Consider the following 20,397-nt stretch of genomic DNA (forward strand, 5'->3'; position numbering starts at 1 on the left):
CAACTTGGCACATTATTTATCAATGAATCTTTTTAAATTCTGTATTGCAGTTTGTTTACATTTATTTCTTTGCTTACATTTTTCTCTTTTGGCTACGTATCTCTTCCTGAATACAGTTTACACCATTGATAAATAGAAATTATGCCTGGTCCACATGAAAAATAATCTCATGTGATGTTATGTATGTAATCTGACAATCAATATGAACTTTGAAATGCTGAGGTATTAAATTCACTGGCAAGACACTATCAATCTTCTATTCTCAAAAAAAAGACAAGCGACTTCTTGGTTCTCTTTAAATTAGGATTAGAGTAGGAATAATGGTTGACATGGTCCACTCCAGTGATATTTTAGAATACCAATCTGATATATAAAAATAAACAAATATGATGCTACCAGTTCAAGTGTGTGTCAAGAAATGGAGAGGAATAGGCCACTTGGCTCCTGAGGCCTGTTCTGCTTTTCAACATTATCATGACTAATCTATGCTGGCCTCAATTTCTCTTATGCCAGTTCCCCATAAACTTCAATACTTCCTTCTTTCAAATTTTTATCTACCTTAAGTACACTTATGATCTGATGTTAACGCCCCCGGGGAAGAAAATTATAGTAATTAATGTGCACCTTGATTTTAAATGACCAGCTAAAGAGTATACTAATCTTGTAATTATGTCCTCTTGTTCATAACCCTCTGATTGGTAAAATATCTCAACCTGCAAGGTTCCTTAAACATTCTTAAATGTTTGAATTGAGCCATTTCCCCTATTCCACCTCCTATTTTTCTCAACACCAAGAAATATACACCTAAATTGCCTTGCTTCTTTTGAGAGGACAACCCTCTCATTCAAGAAATTAGCCTAGTGAATTACCTTTGAACTGTTAAAGTTGTATAAATTGCAAAAGAAAATGTGAAAGTAATTCTCTTAAAGTGAAGTAGAGTTTTTGTCTATGCAAGTTTATATTATTCATGAAAAATGCTAAATTAGAGTCTAACGTGAACAGATCTCAGGAATCTCAAGGTTGTATATATCACATATGTACTCTGACAATAAATCTGAAATCTGAGGTCACAATGAAAAAAATTGTGTGGGTAATGCATTACTGCATGAATATTTGGAAGGTGCCTTGGATGAAAAGAGAAGGCACAAATGTACAAAAGAGTTTAATCAGTTTACTTGCCTTGTCAAGAACATGAATTTCTTTACAGCAATTCTTGGATATAAGGGCTTGAAATTCACTATCAGTTCCATAAAGAGTAATTAGTACAAAGTACATTTTTTGAGTGATTTGGTAATCTCCATGCCAAAATGCATCCTGTCCTACAGAAGGTATGGATGAACAATGTAAATTTTTTTTTCTCTCTACCTTGGTGCCAAGCTATGCTTCTCTCCAGCTTTTAATAACTCACAAGTGTTAAAACCTTTAACAAAGTTATTGTGAAAGTGAACTAAAGTACGCCCATTGACCTGAAATATTAATCAGGTCAAATGTTACTTAACTTGCTATTTACAATATTTTCTGCTTTTATTCCTGGAAATTTGTATTTATCTCCCTCTGCAGCCCACCAATGGGAGCATTTTTTTTAAAAAAAACAGAGCACTTGAAAGAAATTCTATATCTATTTTGTGATACATCTGCAGAGCTGATGGCACATACCACCAGAAAGCAACAAATCAAGATTTTTCCCAAATTATTGATAAGCCTTTGCAGTGAGCAGCTGGCCTGTAAAGATTAAACAAATCCTAAATGTATTAATTCTGAATTAATCAATTTTAGCCAAGATAGCAATTTTTAACAAATAACAATCCATTTTTAGTTTCATTCAGCACATTAAGCAATTTTAAGTAATTTTTTGTGAAAATCATGTTAAAAACTTTACATAATAGCTTAAATAAATAATTGAATTTAATTATTTGCTTACCAATGTCTTATCAAATCTTTTCAATTGTTCATCATCTTTTATCTGCTGCAGATGGTGTGAAGAAACAGATAAATCTTGTAAATTTGGACTTGGAATCCATGCCTATGAAAGAGATGTGTTGCACATTTTCCATAAAACAATTTTTTTTATAAAGTGCAAGTATACTACATCTTTAATTACTATTTTAGCTGCAGTATTCTCACCTTTGCAGCTTTCAGCTTATCTCTAACTCTGTTTCGTATTAGATCAGCTAAGTGTTTTTCACCTATAATAGAACCTGTTATGGACACAAAATGTCTATTAATTTATTTATTCCAATATTCAAAAGATTCACTTCAACTATTCAAAATAACTGCATTAATATTATATTAAATACACATCAAACAAAATTTACAGCCTACATGGTGAAGGTTAAAATCATGAAAACTTGAAAATGCATTCTTTGTTATGTAATAAAAGTTTGATGGTTTGTCCAAAAAGCATGTTTTTTTTTAAAAAAAAGGATGCTAATCGAGAAAATCGCCTCTCAAGAAGATGAGGCCATCTAAAATGCTCATCCCTGCATCCTAGTTAAATCAAAGTTGAGTTGAAAGTTTTCAGATTTGTTTCTAACCCATAACTCTATAAATCTTTGATATATTTTTTGTTCCTACAATCTTGTAATCTTGATCATTCCAAAATTTAATTACCCTTCAATTCTCTTGCTAGACCTGTCCACCCATCTCTTTTCTCTTTAAAGATCCTCTGTAAAACATACCTCCCTGTCCTAGTTTTTGGACGTTTTACCAAATATCTCCTTTTGTTCTTTAACTAATTATAATGTTTTGCCTTTGGAGGTTTTGCTATGTTAAAGGTTCAAAAGAGATACAACATTAATAGGTTATGATCTTTTGAGAGCAGATTTCAAACAAATTGATACATTAGGGAAACACACTAAAAGATGCATTTTCAAGATTCCTTTATTGTCATGTAATAGCATGTAATGTTCATGTAATGAACATGTAATATTACTCAAAACTGACTCTGACTGCCCTAAGGCAAAGAGTTGCCTGGCACCCCCTACAATAAGGGAGAAAGAGAAGCAAAAGGGAATCCATTCAGAGTCATTAAGCCTCCAGTCCTCCCAAAGCTTCTATGACTGCACAGACAACATTTCAATTCATTAGCAATCCAAGCCACCGACACAGTCAAGAAGCCTTCAGCCCCCAAGGTCCTTCAGGAGCCTTTCTTACCCTCAGCACCCTCTCGAATCCAGCTTCAATACCTGGTTTCCATGAGCCAGTATCCAGCAGCACAAAGCCCATGAGGATCTCCCAACTGCAAGTTGCCTGTAGGCCCCTCAGCCGCTGAGCCACTTGCTGGCCCGCTCCTGTGGTCGCCATCCTGTTGGGCCTTTTCTTCTGCTTCTCCCTCTGACAGGGGGTGGGGGGGGATGTTTCCCCATTTCTGGTGCCCTGCACCAGTTCACTGCTCCCCTGGAGTCTGCAACCCTTTGTGGTAGTCCTCTGAAGTTGCAGGATTTTACTAACAAACATCATCAGCTCCTTTAACAGGCCACTTAAAGCCTGTATGGAGCCACCTGCATTAGGACCAAGCAGTTGAACCCTTCGGAGCAGCGCTGTCTCCCTGCTCTCTCGAGTTTGCACCAGCGGCAGCTCTGTTATTGCAACAGTTCTGGCAATCACCACCATTTTTTTAATGTATAAAAATGATAGAAATGCTGGAAATGGCTTAGTGGAGAACCACAAAAGTGAAAACTAATTTACTCCTGGTTACCAATGAAAGACCAAAATTTATTATTTTAATTCTAGAAAAACACAGGTGAATGTTTAATTATTCATAAAATAATAATTTCATTCATATTATTGCATTATTTAAGTAGGTGGATAAGAGATATCTTTTTGTTAACTATAAAATCATATCAGATATAAATTATTCTTTGAGTGAAGTACAAAAGTCTGCAGATGCTGTGATTGTAATTAAAAACACAGAAATGCTGGAGGAACTCAGCAGGTCTCGCTGTATCCATAGGAAGTAGAGACATTTTACCAATGTTTCAGGCCTCAGGCCTTCTTCAAGGAATGGGAAAAAAGCAAGCAAAAATTGAGAAAACTGAAAAAAAAGAGCAAGAGAAAGAGAGTCAGAGACAGAGAGAGAGAGAGAGAGTCAGAGAGAGAATGTGAGAGAGTGTAAGAGTCAGAAAGAGAGAGTGTGAGAGTCAGAGAGAGTGTGTGAAAAAGTCTGAGAGAGAGAGAGTCAATGAGAGAGAGAGAGTCAGAGAGAGAAAGAAAGAGAACAGAGCTTCAGGAAAGGAAACATGGGGAGGGTGGTTAATGAAAGCTGAAGTCAATATTAATGCCATCCTGTTGGAGGGTTCCCAGACAGAATACGAGGTGTTGTTCCTGCAATTTGCAGATGGTCTCAGTCTGGCAGTGCATGAGACCATGGACAGACATGTCAAAAGGGAATTGAAATGGGTGATCACTGGGAGATCCCTGCTAATGGTCAGTGACAAGATGCTCCATGAAGCAATCTCCCAGTCTGCATCTGGTCTTTCTCTTGTGGAGGAGTCTACAAAAGGAGCACTAGATACAGTAGATGACCCCAACAAATTCTCAAGTGAAATGTTGCTTACTTGGAAGGACTCTCTGGTGCTCCAAATAGAGGTGAGGGAGGACGCATGGGTGCAAGTGGAGCACCTCCTGCAGTTGCAGAGATAGGTGCCATGGGGAAAGTTGGTAGAAAAAGAGGAATGGATGAAGGAGTCATGAAGGAAGCGGTCCCTGAGGAATGTAGAGGGGGTGGAGCAGGGAAGATGTGTCTGGTGGTGGGATCATGTAGTAGGTGGTGGAAATGGTGGAGCAAGATATGTGGATGAGGTGTGATGGTAGTTGAGAAGATGGAATATCCTGTCCTTGTTACGTGTGGGGGCCAGAGATGGCCAGGCCAGATGTCCAACTTTACTATAGATGCTGAAAAGGGTGAAAATTTCTTCAGGCACTAATATAATACATAGCGCAGTAATAGGTTTAATAGATTCATTGGTTCTTTTCACAAAGTTCATTTTGCTTGGTAGTACGTTAATATTCAAAAATATTGAATATACAACCAACAGCAAGGATCACCCACTGTCTAACCATTTCAATCACATACCCAGATGTCACACTGATTTGTTGGTCCATGGGCTTATGTACTGACAAGTTGAGGCCGCCCACAAATGGAAAGAACAACATTTTATGTTTCATTTCGGCACTCTCCATCCAACCAAATGGCATCAATGTATCCTTCTCCAATTTTCATTAATCCCCTCCCCATTGTCTCACTTTCCCTCAGTCTTCCTTCCTCCAATTCCCCATCCCATCTCCCTTTCTTAGTGCTCTACTTTCTCACTCTCTCTCTCGTTCTCTCTCCCTATCACCTTAGCTTCTTTCTCTTCTACCCTCCTACCTGTATCGACCTATTACCACTTACCTGTTTGCCTGTGTTCTCCTCCCTTACCTTTATATCCAGGCATCTGCAAGATTTTTGGCTCCCTGAAGAAGGGCTCAGGCCTGAAGCGTTTTCTGCCTTTTACTTTCTTTGGATGCTAAGTAACCCTCTGAGTTTCTCCAGCACTTTTGTGTACCAGACCACAGCACCTATAGATTTTCTTGTTTACCTTAAAAACTTATTTACATGTTCTAAACTGAGTAATATCTCGAAAATGACATTATATTTCATTACAAAATGAATTACTTTGTTTTGATATACATATTTTGGTGGCCTACATGAATGGATGAAATGGAAATCATACGTTTCTCTGTAGTCCTGGACGTGTTGTAATCTTCACTTTGATCAAATAGCAATGAACCTTCAGACTTTTCTGCAAGCTAGAAAAGATAATAATTAAATGGTAAATTGGTCTGCACATGCTCTATTACATATAATGTATCTTAACATATTGTGCTTAAAATATTAGGTACATCAAATAATGATTGCCTGTGTCTTTAAAATTGGCCTAAAACATTAATGATCACAATCTATCGAATTGGTGTCATGGCTTCAGGTTGCAAAGATGCACTCAAACGTATATGGTAAGCTGACTTAAAACAGGAGCATAAGCAGACAATGGATTAGTTACAAGAAAAAAAGAGGGCCATATGTTCATGTGCTACCTTTTCATGTCCCTTTCAGAACAGCCCAATGTGCTTCAGAGCCGTTTAAGTACCTTTCAACTGAGGGAAAAGTTGGGCAACAAGACTATTGGAAAATTAGATAAGGTAGTTTGAGTGAAATCAAGAGGATCAGAGTTTATCTACAAAGATTTAAGCAGGAGAACAGAAAAAAAATGAATAAGGAACCTGCTAAGTCCTGTGAAGTAAAGAAATTGAGCCTCGCATGTAAGGAACTATAAATTATGATACCCTTTTCCTTATATTTTCTCTTCTAATTGAAATTCGTCGCCTTATATGTTCTTCTTGTGCATTTTCATCCTGAGGAAACAAATTTTCAGATAAGTTATAGAGTCCATTCTCAAAAGAGGTATAGAATTTGCTATTTGTCTGGGCCACTTCATCATGTTACTTCCCACCATCTAAAACCCGTGTTCTCCAGAGCCAATTTTGTCATATATGCTTTCAGTCAACTTTCCCATCTCTATAAATATACATTAACATAACCTTGATTGTTGTTAAATTTAACTTAGACACACAGCACAAAAAACAGGCCCTTTCGGCCCTTGAGCCCATGCCACTCAATTCCATCCATCTGACCTATTAAATTGCTATTATTATCAAATTACTATTATTGATAAATTACATTGCGGTTGGTCCTTTTCCATCAATAAACTTGATTTACAAATATTAACTTTTGGGAAGTTTACATAATGTCAGGTCTTTCTGTCAATTATTATGGCAAATATCAGTAGATTTGGCTGAAGTAAAATGTTGTTATCAACAGAAAAGTATTTAATAAAATCAAGTAACCTACCCATGGTTCATCACTATCACTTGGAGAATTTTGTGTTTCAGCTGGAATTTTCTGTCTGAAGAATAAACGGAGATTAGTTTAAATTCTAGTAAAGCTTTAGGCTGATGACATAAACATGTAACATAATGATATAACTTAGCCCATAGAAGTTATTGAAGGAAACTTACATGGTGGAAAGTGCCTCTCCTTTATATTGCAGCAGGTACAATGGAAAACACGAATAATTCCAGGACCAGAGCCAGTGGGTTGCCAACAGGAGAAGTCCAGTGCGATTCATGTGGTTATAGTAATGGAGGATTGGGGGCAAGTGGCAGTTATGTGGTTTGAGGGGATAGAAAAGTTCTTACTTTTTCAGTAATTATTGGTGACATAGCCAAAAGTGTCTTTCACAGTTGGGTATTGCTGGGGTACTGATTTGCAGTGGGATTTTTGGCAAAAGTCAAGGTTGAGGAGAGATCCAATCAGAAAGTCAAACGGACACAGGCAAGTAGCAAGAGAATAAAATAAATCAAAAAGAACTACTGAGTTGGGAGTCTGCAATAACTATTAACAATGAGGAAAATGGGAAGTTGGAGACCAAAAGGGAGAAGATATATCAATAAATGAAGGAAAACTTTCAAGTTGTGTTTTCAATGCCAAGCTTGAAGTTAAGCTCCTGCAGACAAAGCAATGTTTTTAAAACCTGCTTGGGCTATGAACCCTGAACAAGTTCAGTTTGTTTCTAATGTGTTTATATATGCTCCATATATGTTCTGTACTTGGGATTGCAATAGTACATGCAGCCACCGCATGGAAAACTATTGATCTCAGCACAAAATGTGTATGCGCAAACTTCAATGAGTTTTTGGTGCTATGAAGTGACTTGTGGACTTGTTCCAGTATCAGCAGTGATGCTTAAAATTGCAAAAAATTAACATTTTTTATGACTGTTCAATGAAAGTAATTTTCTAGACAGGCTTCAATTTATGTCACAATTAATATAAAAGTTGCATGGAGAATGGATTATTTGCCTGTAATGGAATATAGCCACTCTCTGGGATTTTTGCTGTGCACCAGTGTACTTAGTTGTCTACTCAGATTTTTAAAAGTAGGCTTTGATCAAAAATCACCAAACTTCTGTATTGAAATTTTGAAGATAAGTTCACATTATTGAAACCTTGGCAGTGAGGTATAATCATTAACCCTAGGCCATTCACTCTCCCAACACCCATAATTTTCTGGCAACTCTATTTGTTCTGTGGTACTTCATTGCCAATCCCAAATTTGCACTTTATTCAAAAGCAGCTATTCACTTCTTTGATGCATTGAGAAACAGAAGTATAAAAAAAGATAGACCTCTTTCTGTCTTGACAGACTAATAAAAGTCCTCAAACTCGATAAAAATATTCTGAGATCAAACGGTAACCAAAGATAGTAAAGCACAAATGAACATTAAAACTCTATTGCCTCACTTGGGGAAGGAACTTTCATGCTGGTTAAGATCATGAAGTGAGTCCATGTAGTGGGAAAAACTGGATCAGCCCAAATGAAAGGCCATTTCAATTTTTTTCCACTTGAAATGTTGACCTGTGTGATCCTGTCACAAACAGTACCTCATCTAATGCTTCCTGCAGGACGAATGAGGTTGTTTCCCATTCTCCAGTTTGTGGTCATAATCATCTGAAAATTATATTAACTGTCTTGGTCTTTCAAATAATCCTAGTTACTTCACATCAATGTTGCATCCATTTTTTTAAAATGTTTTATTTTTCACACTATGAACCATACTGACCAAAATACATACAGACATTTTTCTCTTGAATATATACAGGGTCATTTTCTCCCCTTTTTCCCCCCTCCTTCACCGCCCCCCTCACCATTTATTCCAAGTTCAATCTATATGATACATTAAACCCGTTAAACAATGTAGTCACTTAATAAAAATAAACAAGAAATTTTTGTCTTTTACTTTTACACACTGGGTCAGTTCATTACGTTGTCTTCTCCTTCTGTCATTTTAGGTGGTGGGGGTCCGTGGTAGGATTTCTCTTTTGTGTTTCATGTATGGTTCCCATATTTGTTCGAATATTGTGATGTTATTTCTTAAATTATATGTTATTTTTTCTAATGGAATACATTTATTTATTTCTATGTACCATTGTTGTATTCTCAAGTTGTCTTCTAATTTCCAGGTTGGCATAATACATTTTTTTGCTACAGCTAGGGCTATCATAATAAATCTTTTTTGTGCTCCATCCAAATCGAGTCCAAATTCTTTAATTCTTATATTACTTAAAAGGAAGATCTCTGGGTTTTTTGGTATATTGCTTTTTGTGATTTTATTTAATATCTGGTTTAGATCTTCCCAAAGTTTTTTCACCTTCTCACATGCCCAAATTGCATGTATTGTTCCTGTTTCCTTTTTACAGCGAAAACATCTGTCTGATACTTTTGGGTCCAATTTATTTAACTTTTGGGGTGTGATGTATAGCCTGTGTAACCAATTATATTGTATCATGCGTAACCTCGTGTTTATTGTATTTCTCATAGTTCCAGAGCATAGCTTTTCCCATGTTTCATTCTTTATCTTTATGTTTAGATCTTGTTCCCATTTTTGTTTAGGTTTACAGTTTGTTTCCTCGTTCTCCTTTTCTTGCAGTTTGATGTACATGTTTGTTATAATTTTTTTAATTATTGTGTCTGTAATCACATATTTAAAATTTCTTCCTTCTGGTAACCTCAGACTGTTTCCCAATTTGTCCTTCAAGTAGGATTTCAGTTGGTGGTATGCAAACCTTGTATCATGAGTTACATTATATTTGTCCTTCATTTGTTCAAAAGATAATAATTTATTTCCCGAAAAACAATTTTCTATTCTTTTGATCCCTTTTCTCTCCCATTCTCTGAAGGAAAGTTTATCTATTGTGAAAGGGATTAGTTGATTTTGTGTCAATATTAATTTTGGTAGTTGATAATTTATTTTATTCCTTTCTACGTGAATCTTCTTCCAAATATTGAGCAGATGGTGCAATACTGGTGAATTCCTATGTTGCACCAATTTTTCATCCCACTTATATAGTATATGTTCATGTATCTTCTCCCCTATTTTATCTAGCTCTAATCTGGTTTTTCCCTTGTTTGATAAAAATCTGATAGGTATCTTAATTGTGCTGCTCTATAATAATTCTTGAAGTTTGGTAGTTGTAAGCCTCCTTGTTTGTACCATTCTGTTAATTTATCTAGTGCTATCCTCGGTTTCCCCCCTTTCCATAAGAATTTCCTTATTATTTTCTTTAGCTCCTTGAAAAATTTCTCTGTTAGGTGAATTGGTAATGATTGAAATTGGTATTGTATCATTGGGAAGATGTTCATTTTAATACAGTTTATCCTTCCTATCAGTGTTAGTGGTAAGTCTTTCCAGTGCTCTAAGTTGTCTTGTAATTTTTTCATTAATGGCTGATAATTTAGTTTGTATAGATGGCCGAGATTATTATTTAGTTGTATACCTAGGTATCGAATTGCTTGTGTTTGCCATCTCAATGGTGATCCTCTCTTAAACTTTGTGAAATCCGCATTATTCATTGGCATTGCTTCACTTTTATTTGCATTGATCTTGTACCCCGATACTTCTCCATATTCCTTCAATTTCTTATGTAATTCTTTTATTGATATTTCTGGTTCTGTTAAGTATATTATAACGTCATCTGCAAATAGACTGATTTTATATTCCTTCTCTTTTATTTTTATCCCTCTTATTTTATTTTCTGTTCTTATCAGTTCTGCTAGTGGTTCTATAGCTAACGCAAACAGTGAGGGAGATAGTGGATATCCCTACCTTGTTGATCTGCTTAATTTAAATTGGTTTGATATATATCCATTTACTGTCACTTTCACCAATGGTCCCTTAAAGTTTATTGCTTTAATCCAATTAATATATTTCTCTGGTAGGTTAAATTTTTGTAGTACTTTGAATAAATAATTCCATTCTACTCTGTCAAAGGCTTTTTCTGCGTCTAAAGCAACCGCCACTGTTGGAGTTTTGTTTCCTTGTACTGCATGGATTAAGTTAATGAATTTACAGATATTGTCCGTTGTTTGTCTTTTTTTAATAAAAAAAATCAGTTTGATCTAGTTTTACTATTTTTGGTGCACAGTTAGCCAATCTGTTTGCTAATAGTTTAGCTATTATCTTATAATCTGTGTTAAGTAGAGATATTGGTCTATACGATGCTGGTGTTAGTGGATCTTTCCCCATCTTTGGTATTACTGTAATTATTGCTGTTTTGCATGAATCTGGTATGTTTTGTGTTTTTTCAATCTGGTTCATTACTTCCAGGAGAGGAGGGTTAATTAATAAGTCTTTAAATGTTTTATAGAATTCTATTGGGAGTCCATCCTCTCCCGGTGTTTTATTGTTCGGTAGTTTTTTTAATATCTTCTGTATTTCTTCTATTTCAAATGGTTTTATTAATTTATTTTGCTCCTCTGTTTGCAATTTCGGTAGTTCAATTTTAGTTAGAAATTCATCTATTTTGTCTTCTTTCCCTTCGTTTTCAGTTTGATATAGTTGTTCATAGAATTCCCTGAAGTTTTCATTGATCTCCGTTGGGTTATATGTAATTTGTTTGTCCTTTTTCCTTGATGCCAATACCGTTCTTTTAGTTTGTTCTGTCTTAAGCTGCCACGCTAGTATTTTGTGCGTTTTTTTCTCCTAGCTCATAATACTTCTGTTTTGTCTTCATTATGTTCTTCTCCACCTTATATGTTTGAAGTGGTTCATATTTTATTTTTTTGTCTGTCAATTCTCTTCTTTTAGTTGTATCTTCCTTTATTGCTAATTCTTTTTCTGTACTTATTTCCCCTTCCAACTGTTCTGTTTCCTGATTATAGTCCTTCTTCATCTTAGATACATAACTTATTATCTGTCCTCTGATGAACACTTTCATTGCGTCCCATAGTATAAACATATCTTTCACTGATTCCGTATTTATTTCAAAGTATATTTTAATTTGTCGTTCAATTAATTCTCTAAAATCCTGTCTTTTAAGTAGCATGGAGTTTAATCTCCATCTATACATTCTCGGTGGGATGTCCTCCATCTCTATTGCCAATGACAGGGGTGAGTGATCCGATAACAATCTAGCTTTATATTCAGTTTTCTTAACTCTTCCTTGAATGTGGGCTGATAACAGGAATAGGTCTATCCTTGAGTATGTTTTATGTCTACCTGAATAATATGAATATTCCTTTATATTTGGGTGTTGTTTACTCCATATATCCATTTCCTGCATCGATTTAATTATAAATTTGGTTACTTTGTTCTTTCTGTTAGTCTTTTTTCCAGTTTTATCCATGTCTGAGTCCAAATTAAGGTTAAAATCCCCTCCTATTAGTATATTCGCTTGTGCATCTGCGATCTTCAAAAAGATATCTTGCATAAATTTTTGATCTTCTTTATTAGGTCCGTATACATTGAGTAAATTCCAAAATTTTGAATATATCTGACATTTTATCATTACATACCTCCCTGATGGATCTGTTATTTCCTCTTCTATTTTGATTGGTACATTTTTATTGCTTAATATAGCTACTCCTCTGGCTTTTGAATTATATGAATCTGCTGTTACATGCCCTATCCAATCTCTCTTTAATTTTTTGTGTTCCACTTCAGTTAGATGTGTTTCTTGCACGAATGCTATATCAATTTTTTTCTTTCTTCAGTAAATTTAACAGCTTCTTCCTTTTGATTTGGTTATGTATTCCATTAATATTTAAAGTCATATAGTTCAACATGGCCATTTCATACTTTGTTTATCTTTCCTTTCCGTTTCCTCATCACCACCTTCCCTTCTTATCCTTTTCTGTTTTCTTTTTTTGAACACATTGTAAGACAACATTTCTAAAACAAAATATTACTATTATTCCCATATCTAAAATTCCTTTAACCCCAATAGTCCCTCCCCTCTCTGAGTTGCCCTTTGTCCCTTGTCGGGCAACCACATCTCCCCTCTCCATTTGGATTGCGAACCCGCTCGCAAGTGTCAACTGATTTCGCAGTGACTGTTATTCTTCCCCACCCAGCCCCCCCAAAAAAGATTTTAATCTTCACATATAACAAAGCTCTCTCTTAATTCCCTCATTTCCTTTCTTCTCTTTCTTTCCCTTCTTAGTTCTTATTTGTACTTTATTCTTCTTTACATATAATTTGTTGTCATTTTTGTTCTTGTTACATTTCTTCATCTCTCTGTCTGCTTTGTAGGTGTTCTGCAAATTTTCGTGCTTTTTCCGGATCTGAGAATAGTTTGCTTTGCTGCCCCGGGATAACTATTTTAAGCAACACTGGATATTTTAACATAAATTTATAACCTTTTTTCCATAGGGTCGATTTGCTACGTTAAACTCCTTCCTCTTCTTCAGGAGTTCAAAACTTATGTCTGGGTAGAAAAAAAAATTTTGACCTTTGTAATCCAGTGTTTTTTTTTGTCTTCCTCTTACTTTTTTCATTGCCTTCTCCAATATATTTTCTCGTCGTATATCTTAGGAATTTTATGAGAATGGATTTTGGCTTTTGTTGTGGCTGTGGTTTAGGGGCTAATGTTCTGTATGCCCTTTCTATTTCCATTCCTTCCTGTAATTCTGGCATTCCTAGGACCCTGAGGATCCATTCTTTTATAAATTCTTTCATATTTTTGCCTTCTACATCTTCCTTAAGGCCCACTATCTTTATATTGTTTCTCCTATTATAGTTTTCCATTATATCTATCTTCTGAGTTAACAGCTCCTGTATTTCTTTAACTTTTTTATCAGGTTCTTCCAATTTCTTTTTTAAGTCATCTACCTCCATTTCTATGGCTGTTTCTCATTCTGCTCCTTGTCTACTCTTTTTCCTCTTTCTGTCATGACCATCTCTAATCTATTCACTTTTTCTTCTGTACTTTTTATTCTTTTTATTTCACTGAATTCTTGTGTCAGCCATTCTTTTAATGTTTCCATATATTCTTGAATTTTTTTTTTAATCCATGTACTGTCCCTTCCCTTCATCTTCCATTTCTCTGTGCAGAGTTTGATGTTCTCCCTCCTCTTCTTCTGAGTCCACTCCACGATCTGTGTCCTTTACCTCTGTCTCTTCTTATTGGGTTGTTTATTTTATTTTGTTGGGTATTTTTGTTTTATTATTTTTATTAAAGGTGTTGGTCTTCTTCCTCTGGGTTGGTCATTTGCTGTTTTTCTGATTTCCTTTTTTATTCTCTTCCTTCTTGTTCCCGTTATTTTCTATGTTTTCCTGCTGGCAGTCTTGCTGTTGTGTTATTCTTGTCTGCTTAAGCTGTGGAGATTTACTCCTCAGCTGGTCCCCCCTCCCATCGGTGTTGTTTTTGTCTTGTGCATCGTGCATGCGCGAAGATTCGCGCATGAGCAGTTGCGCTCTTTTGTTTGGCTCCTTGAGCCATCTTTGTAGTCCTGCGCTCGGGGTTTCCACTGACCTCAGGGAGCGGGCTTCTCTCTCCATGGTGGGCCTCCTCGTATAGGTAAGGCCTTCACCTTTCTCTTCCGACGTCTTTCCTTCTTTTCTTCCCGCTGTTTTTGGTTTTTCTTTCTTTGCTGCCATTTTCTCCATACTTTTATTTTTAATTTGTTATGGTTTCTGTGTTTGTGGGTTTGCTTTTTCTTTACTTTTTTGGAGAGGGCTGGCATTTTCTTACTAGTCACGTGACTACCCTTCGTTGCAAGAGGCTTTGAGGACAGGAACAAGGATGGCTTGGTCTGATGATACTTGGTAGGACTACGCCTGGAGTTTTATGAACAGTTTTTATTTCCCTATCAAAGAAATAATATCCTTAGTGCAGAATTGCCAGAGTGTCTCCTGGGATGACAGAAAATTTATTTTGCATATATTGCATATAAAATCTATATTTTATATATTGCATCCATCTTCAGTAACTATTATCTCCAGTATTTCAAAGCATTTAGGCAGAATCATTTGGGCCAGTTTCACTTCCAGCTAAGAGTAATCATACTTACAGTGCCATTTTGTTAAACTGAACAATAGTCCGCGAATAGATATTTTCAGAACTCTTTAACTAAACCTGTAACAAATTATAATCTAATTAAAGTCACACATTAGTTATAATATTAATATTCAGTTATTTGCTACATGCTTATTCACTGTTAATTTTTGCTGAAAGAACAAATTTAAAAATCTGAAATGAAACAATTTTATAAGAATCTATTTTTAAAGCTAGAAGATTCAAAATTGATTCTAACCTAAATGGTGTACAGGTGATGAAATACTGTATAATGTTTCAGTAATTTCAACTGTTTCTTCTGAAACCAGCAACAATAGATCAAAAAGGTTAAATTTTAACTCTACATTTATTAATGACTATTAACAATATAATGTCTTAACTCAATTAACCCCACTATAATTACCTGTAGCAAATATACAGATATCATATAGTTATAAACAGTGTGTATGTGCAAAACCCAAACCATTACAGTCTGTGCTCCATATTAAAAAGGAAAAGTCCTCAAAAACCCCAGGTCAGACCGTCGAGTAAGTCAGTCCAAAAAACACAGACCACAGAATTCAATCTCAAAATTCACTGTCCAAGTTCAATTCTTTAACAGATTACAAAGGGCATTGTATTGAATGTCGAAGAGAAATGACTGATGTTGCATTGCAGTAACCTTACAAATCCTCACTTATGAGGCATGTGCATTTCACTTTGCTCTCCAGATGCCCTCTGCTGCTCCAACTGCCGCTCTCTGCTTCACAGCTGGATTCTCCCTTTGTTCTTGACAGTTCTAAGCAATTGGCAAGTCAGTACTCAGCTGTACCATGTTCCAGAGTTCTTAGCAAAAATCCATCCTTTTTAAAGACAGTCCATAATCCAAAAAGGTCATTCCATGGTCCATAACAGAACCAATTTTGTTTTATGTTTCCTACTAGTTGAAAATCATTTACCCGTTAATTAACGAATATAAAAGTTCCATTGTGGGTTCAAGACTAGATATTAATTTGACTCCTCTGAATTTTACACCGTTGTGTTTGCTTTCTAATCAGATTATTGCATTTACATTTTCAAGTCTCTTCCTATAGATTAGCAATCCTTTTGCACAACAGCACAATTTTTGTTGAAATCATCAAGGAAATATCTCTAACAATCCACACGAAATCACATATCCAGTGGTCAAGGTCACATAATCACAGGGGAAGATGGTTTTGACCTTGGCAATCCTTGGCCCAAGGACACTAATGCAGGAGTTCCTCCATGCAATGTTCTCATCATAACTAAATTGGGGATGCCTACTGACCAATGGTTAATTTAAAATTTCCCTTCTAATAAAGCAGTCCTTTCCTGTAAGGACCAGTACTGAGACAACATTCAGGCATAGTGACAAGTAAAAATTGTGCCACTCAAGAGTCAGGAAAATAGCTGCTAGTTGAATTTAGCCACCTACCTTTGATAATCATCAGGATTATTATTACTAAAACTCCAGCCAGCAACATCCTGGAAAGTGTTGGGGGGGTGGGGAAGGTGGTGGTGCACAACTGACTAAAATCTCAACTTGATCAGCCACACAAATTCTGTGCCTCTTAAAAAGATCAGCGGGTAAGTATCTTGTGTTGCTTGACTTCCATTCTGACAATTGCGATGCTTTTCTACAATCGACAAGGGGTAGGTTGGGACCAAGATGGAACACTCTGAACTTCTCTAAATAAGTATAACTCAAACAATATTCAAGAACCTCTGCACCAGTGAGGATGAAACAGTCCACTTGAAATGGCATCCCATCTATCATCCTAATAACTCACTCCTTATTACACCAATGCACTGTTGCTGCAGTGTACACTTTAATGTGCAAAGGATGTACTCACCTAGGCTATTGCCACAGATGTTTCCAAATCCAATTATCTACTAACAAGAAGGCAAGGGGATCAGGGAAATTGGATGCACTACCAGTTGGAAACATATCATTCCCTCTTAACTGATCAGTACTCCAACACGCTAAACAAAACTGACTGATGTTGGATAGATTGGAACATCACCAGTGAGCAAGCTGGCCAAGTTCAGAACCACACAGTTCCCAGATTGGGTCTGTAACAGCTGGAGAAAGAACCAACATGGGATAAACCAATTTGATCTCAGTTACACTAATTCATATTGCAATTGCCCAGTGCAGCATCATTCGTGGTGACCACCACATAAAGTTGGAGATAAAATTATATCAAAATGACATTCAGGCATAGTGACAAGTAAAAATTGTGCCACTCAAGAGTCAGGAAAATAGCTGCTAGTTGAATTTAGCCACCTACCTTTGATAATCATCAGGATTATTATTACATTGTTTTATTAGGTGCAACCATACATCTACATGAAACAGACTCAACAGCAGAAATGTACACTACCATAATCTATGCCTCATCGGTCAGTATATCCCCCACCCACCACAGTAGTCATGTCATCAAATTTGATCAATGAGGAATACAGAGACACACCTGAAAAAAAAACAGAAAATACTCATCAGATGGGGCAGCATCAGTGAAAAAAGGTGAGGGTCTTTGATCTGAAATTTTGGCTGTTTCTCTTTCTGTAAATGTCTCCATCATTTTCTGATCTTGTTTCAGATTTTCCCACATCTGCATTTTTTGATTTTCATTCAGAAGAGCATTTGCAGAGCAGTACCAGGCATACCTAAAAATAATGTGCCAGTATAGCAAGCTGTAGAACAGTATGCTGAAAAACAAAACTAGAATCTAATAGACAAAGCTAAGTGTTCCATCACATCAAAGTTTTGCACTCTTGAATAATAATCAGCTAATTGGAGTAGGCAATTTTCAAAGATAGCATAGTCCAGTCTGTGAGTGCTAAAGGCAAACTTGAAGTATTTCCAACAACATTCAATTACATGCTGAGTGTATGATTCAGATGACTTTTTACAAACTCCTTAATGATGTAGAAGGCAGTCTTCACTAAATTCAAGTAACACTAGAGAGCATTGGTAACAGCAAAGGCTATGCCAACCAGAAAATATACTGGCTGCACTGGACTTAGTTTCAACTGGAGTTAGTCTCAACTTTAGTTTTGAACAGCTTGCTTGAGCAACATGAGCAACACGAGCTTATGCCCAAAAATGTGGAAAATAGGTCTGCTGTGCAACAAGCTGGATAAATCCAATCTACCTAATTCCCATCCAATTAGCCCTATTTAAATAATCTGTCATTGAAATGCCACACTAAATAAACCATGCTATTCTTGGTGCTTCTGATAAGTGTTGAACAGAGAGAGAGGTATGGATTACTCACCTAAGTGAGGTGGTAGGTGATATTTGGCAGGTGGTTTCCTTGTAGGTGTTTTACATGAAGCCATGAGAGCTTACAGGAACACGAGTCAACTCTGATCAGATCAGATGTCATGCAATAAAACATAAATGTAATATGACACAAAATTCCTTTTAATCTAAGATTTGCCAAGAGTTACATTTTCCTGATTGTTTCCTACTCTGGCACCTGTCCTGACAGTGGAACAGAACAAAAAGTAAACATCAAAAAAACTACAAATGGTGAAAATCTGCAATAAAAACGGAAAATACTGGTCAGGCAGCATCTGTGCAAAGAGGTTCAATGTCCCTTTGTCACAAATGAGACTGAGAAAAACACGTTAGTAGAGAAGATGGGGTGATAAACAGGGTGAGCCCAGGTTCCCAAGTTGATGGAATCATTTGATATTAGCCGTAAATTTGATTACAAAGTTGATGGAATTGTTTGATATTCAATGTAGAAAGGCGCCTCAGATTGAAAAGACTGCCATCCATGCAGTACCGGATGTAAACAGCGTCTTCATTGTTGAGGTCTTTCATGGCTTGTTTCAGCATCATGCTGAAGATAGTAAAGAGGGTTGGTGCGAGGACGCAGCCTTGCTTCACGCCGTTGTCAATGGAGAAGGGTTCGGAGAGCTCATTGCTGTATCTGACCCGACCTTGTTGGTTTTCGTGCAGTTGGATAACCATGTTGAGGAACTTGGGGGGGGCATCCGAGGCGCTCTAGTATTTGCCAAAGCCCTTTCCTCCTCACGGTGTCGAAGGCTTTGGTAAGGTCAACAAAGGCGCCTGAAAGCTCACATCAAGACACAAGAGCAACTTGTCCATGAACTACTCTTTGCAGACGATGCCGCTTTAGTTGCCCATTCAGAGCCAGCTCTCCAGCGCATGATGTCCTGTTTTGTGGAAACTGCCTAAAAGTATGGCCTGGAAATCAGCCTGAAGAAAACTGAGGTCCTTCATCACCATGACTACCAGCCCCCCCACATCTCTATCGGGCACACAACACTCAAAACGGTCAACCAGTTTACCTATCTCAGCTGCACCATTTCATCGGATCCAAGGATCGACAACGAGATAGACAACAGACTCACCAAGGCAAATAGCGCCTTTGGAAGACTACACAAAAGAGTCTGAAAAAACAACCAACTGAAAAACCTCACAAAGATAAGCGTATACAGAGCCGTTGTCATACCCACACTCCTGTTTGGCTCCGAATCATGGGTCCTCTACCGGCATCACCTAAGGCTCCTAGAACGCTTCCACCAGCATTGTCTCCGCTCCATCCTCAACATTCATTGGAGCGACTTCATCCCTAATATCGAAGTACTCGAGATGGCAGAGGCCGACAGCATCGAATCCACGCTGTTGAAGATCCAACTGCGCTGGGTAGGTCACATCTCCAGAATGGAGGACCATCGCCTTCCCAAAATTGTGTTATATGGCGAGATCTGCACTGGCCACCGTGACAGAGGTGCACCAAAGAAAAGGTACAAGGTCTGCCTAAGGAAATCTCTTGGTGCCTGTCACATTGATCACCGCCAGTGGGCTGATCTCGCCTCAAACCGTGCATCTTGGCGCCTCACAGTTCGGCGGGCAGCAACCTCCTTTGAAGAAGACTGCAGAGCCCACCTCACTGACAAAAGACAAAGGAGGAAAAACCCAACACCCAACCCCAACCAACCAATTTTCCCTTGCAACCGCTGCAACTGTGCCTGCCTGTCCCGCATCGGACTTGTCAGTCACCAACGAGCCTGCAGCAGACGTGGACATATCCCTCCATAAATCTTTGTCCACGAAGCCAAGCCAAAGAAGAAGAAAGAAGAATGTAGAAAGAGAAAGCAAATGGAGGGGTGTGTTAAATACTGCATTTGAAATCACAAGAACGTTGGAAATGTAGATGTGCCTTTCTGTCTTTCTTTCTCATATCACCAACTTCCAGTTCATCGTCATTTCTTTCTTTTCAGCTTTGGTCTCAATCTTGTCATATTCTGTTGACAACTTAAACCAGATGATCTGTGTTCTCACCTTGCTGGATAAAATGTCCTTGATCTGAAGAATGCTGCTTGATCTACTGGGTGATTTCAATTGTTTATTTTTCTCAGTTGTAGTTTTTTTGGCTCCAGTAAGCTCACCTTGACTGGAGGACAACGAAACACCCCTTTATTGCAGCAGCCCACTCTTCAAATTGAAAGACATGTCAATACCAA

General features: G+C 37.1%; 1 protein-coding gene across 23 annotated transcripts in view; it reads right to left on the reverse strand.

Annotated features, from left to right (window-relative positions):
• Positions 1 to 20,397, reverse strand: part of LOC138744384 (protein CC2D2B-like) — a 127,610-nt gene that overhangs the window by 106,834 nt on the left and 379 nt on the right. For 16 of the 23 annotated variants that reach the window (XR_011345467.1, XR_011345466.1, XM_069900470.1 and 13 more), the window contains exons 2-7: positions 14,888 to 14,952; positions 6,890 to 6,944; positions 6,325 to 6,393; positions 5,715 to 5,790; positions 2,125 to 2,198; positions 1,922 to 2,023 (exon numbers count right to left, since the gene is read on the reverse strand). Coding sequence is in view for 21 of the 23 variants with exons in the window: in XM_069900470.1 (XP_069756571.1) it covers positions 1,922 to 2,023; positions 2,125 to 2,198; positions 5,715 to 5,790; positions 6,325 to 6,393; positions 6,890 to 6,944; positions 14,888 to 14,895 (384 nt within the window). In the remaining 2 variants the exon portion in view is untranslated. The other 7 variants (XM_069900459.1, XM_069900458.1, XM_069900457.1 and 4 more) reach the window with 7 other exon arrangements.

The sequence above is a fragment of the Narcine bancroftii genome, chromosome 10, assembly GCF_036971445.1.
Source record: "Narcine bancroftii isolate sNarBan1 chromosome 10, sNarBan1.hap1, whole genome shotgun sequence".
Taxonomy (NCBI): Eukaryota; Metazoa; Chordata; class Chondrichthyes; order Torpediniformes; family Narcinidae; genus Narcine; species Narcine bancroftii.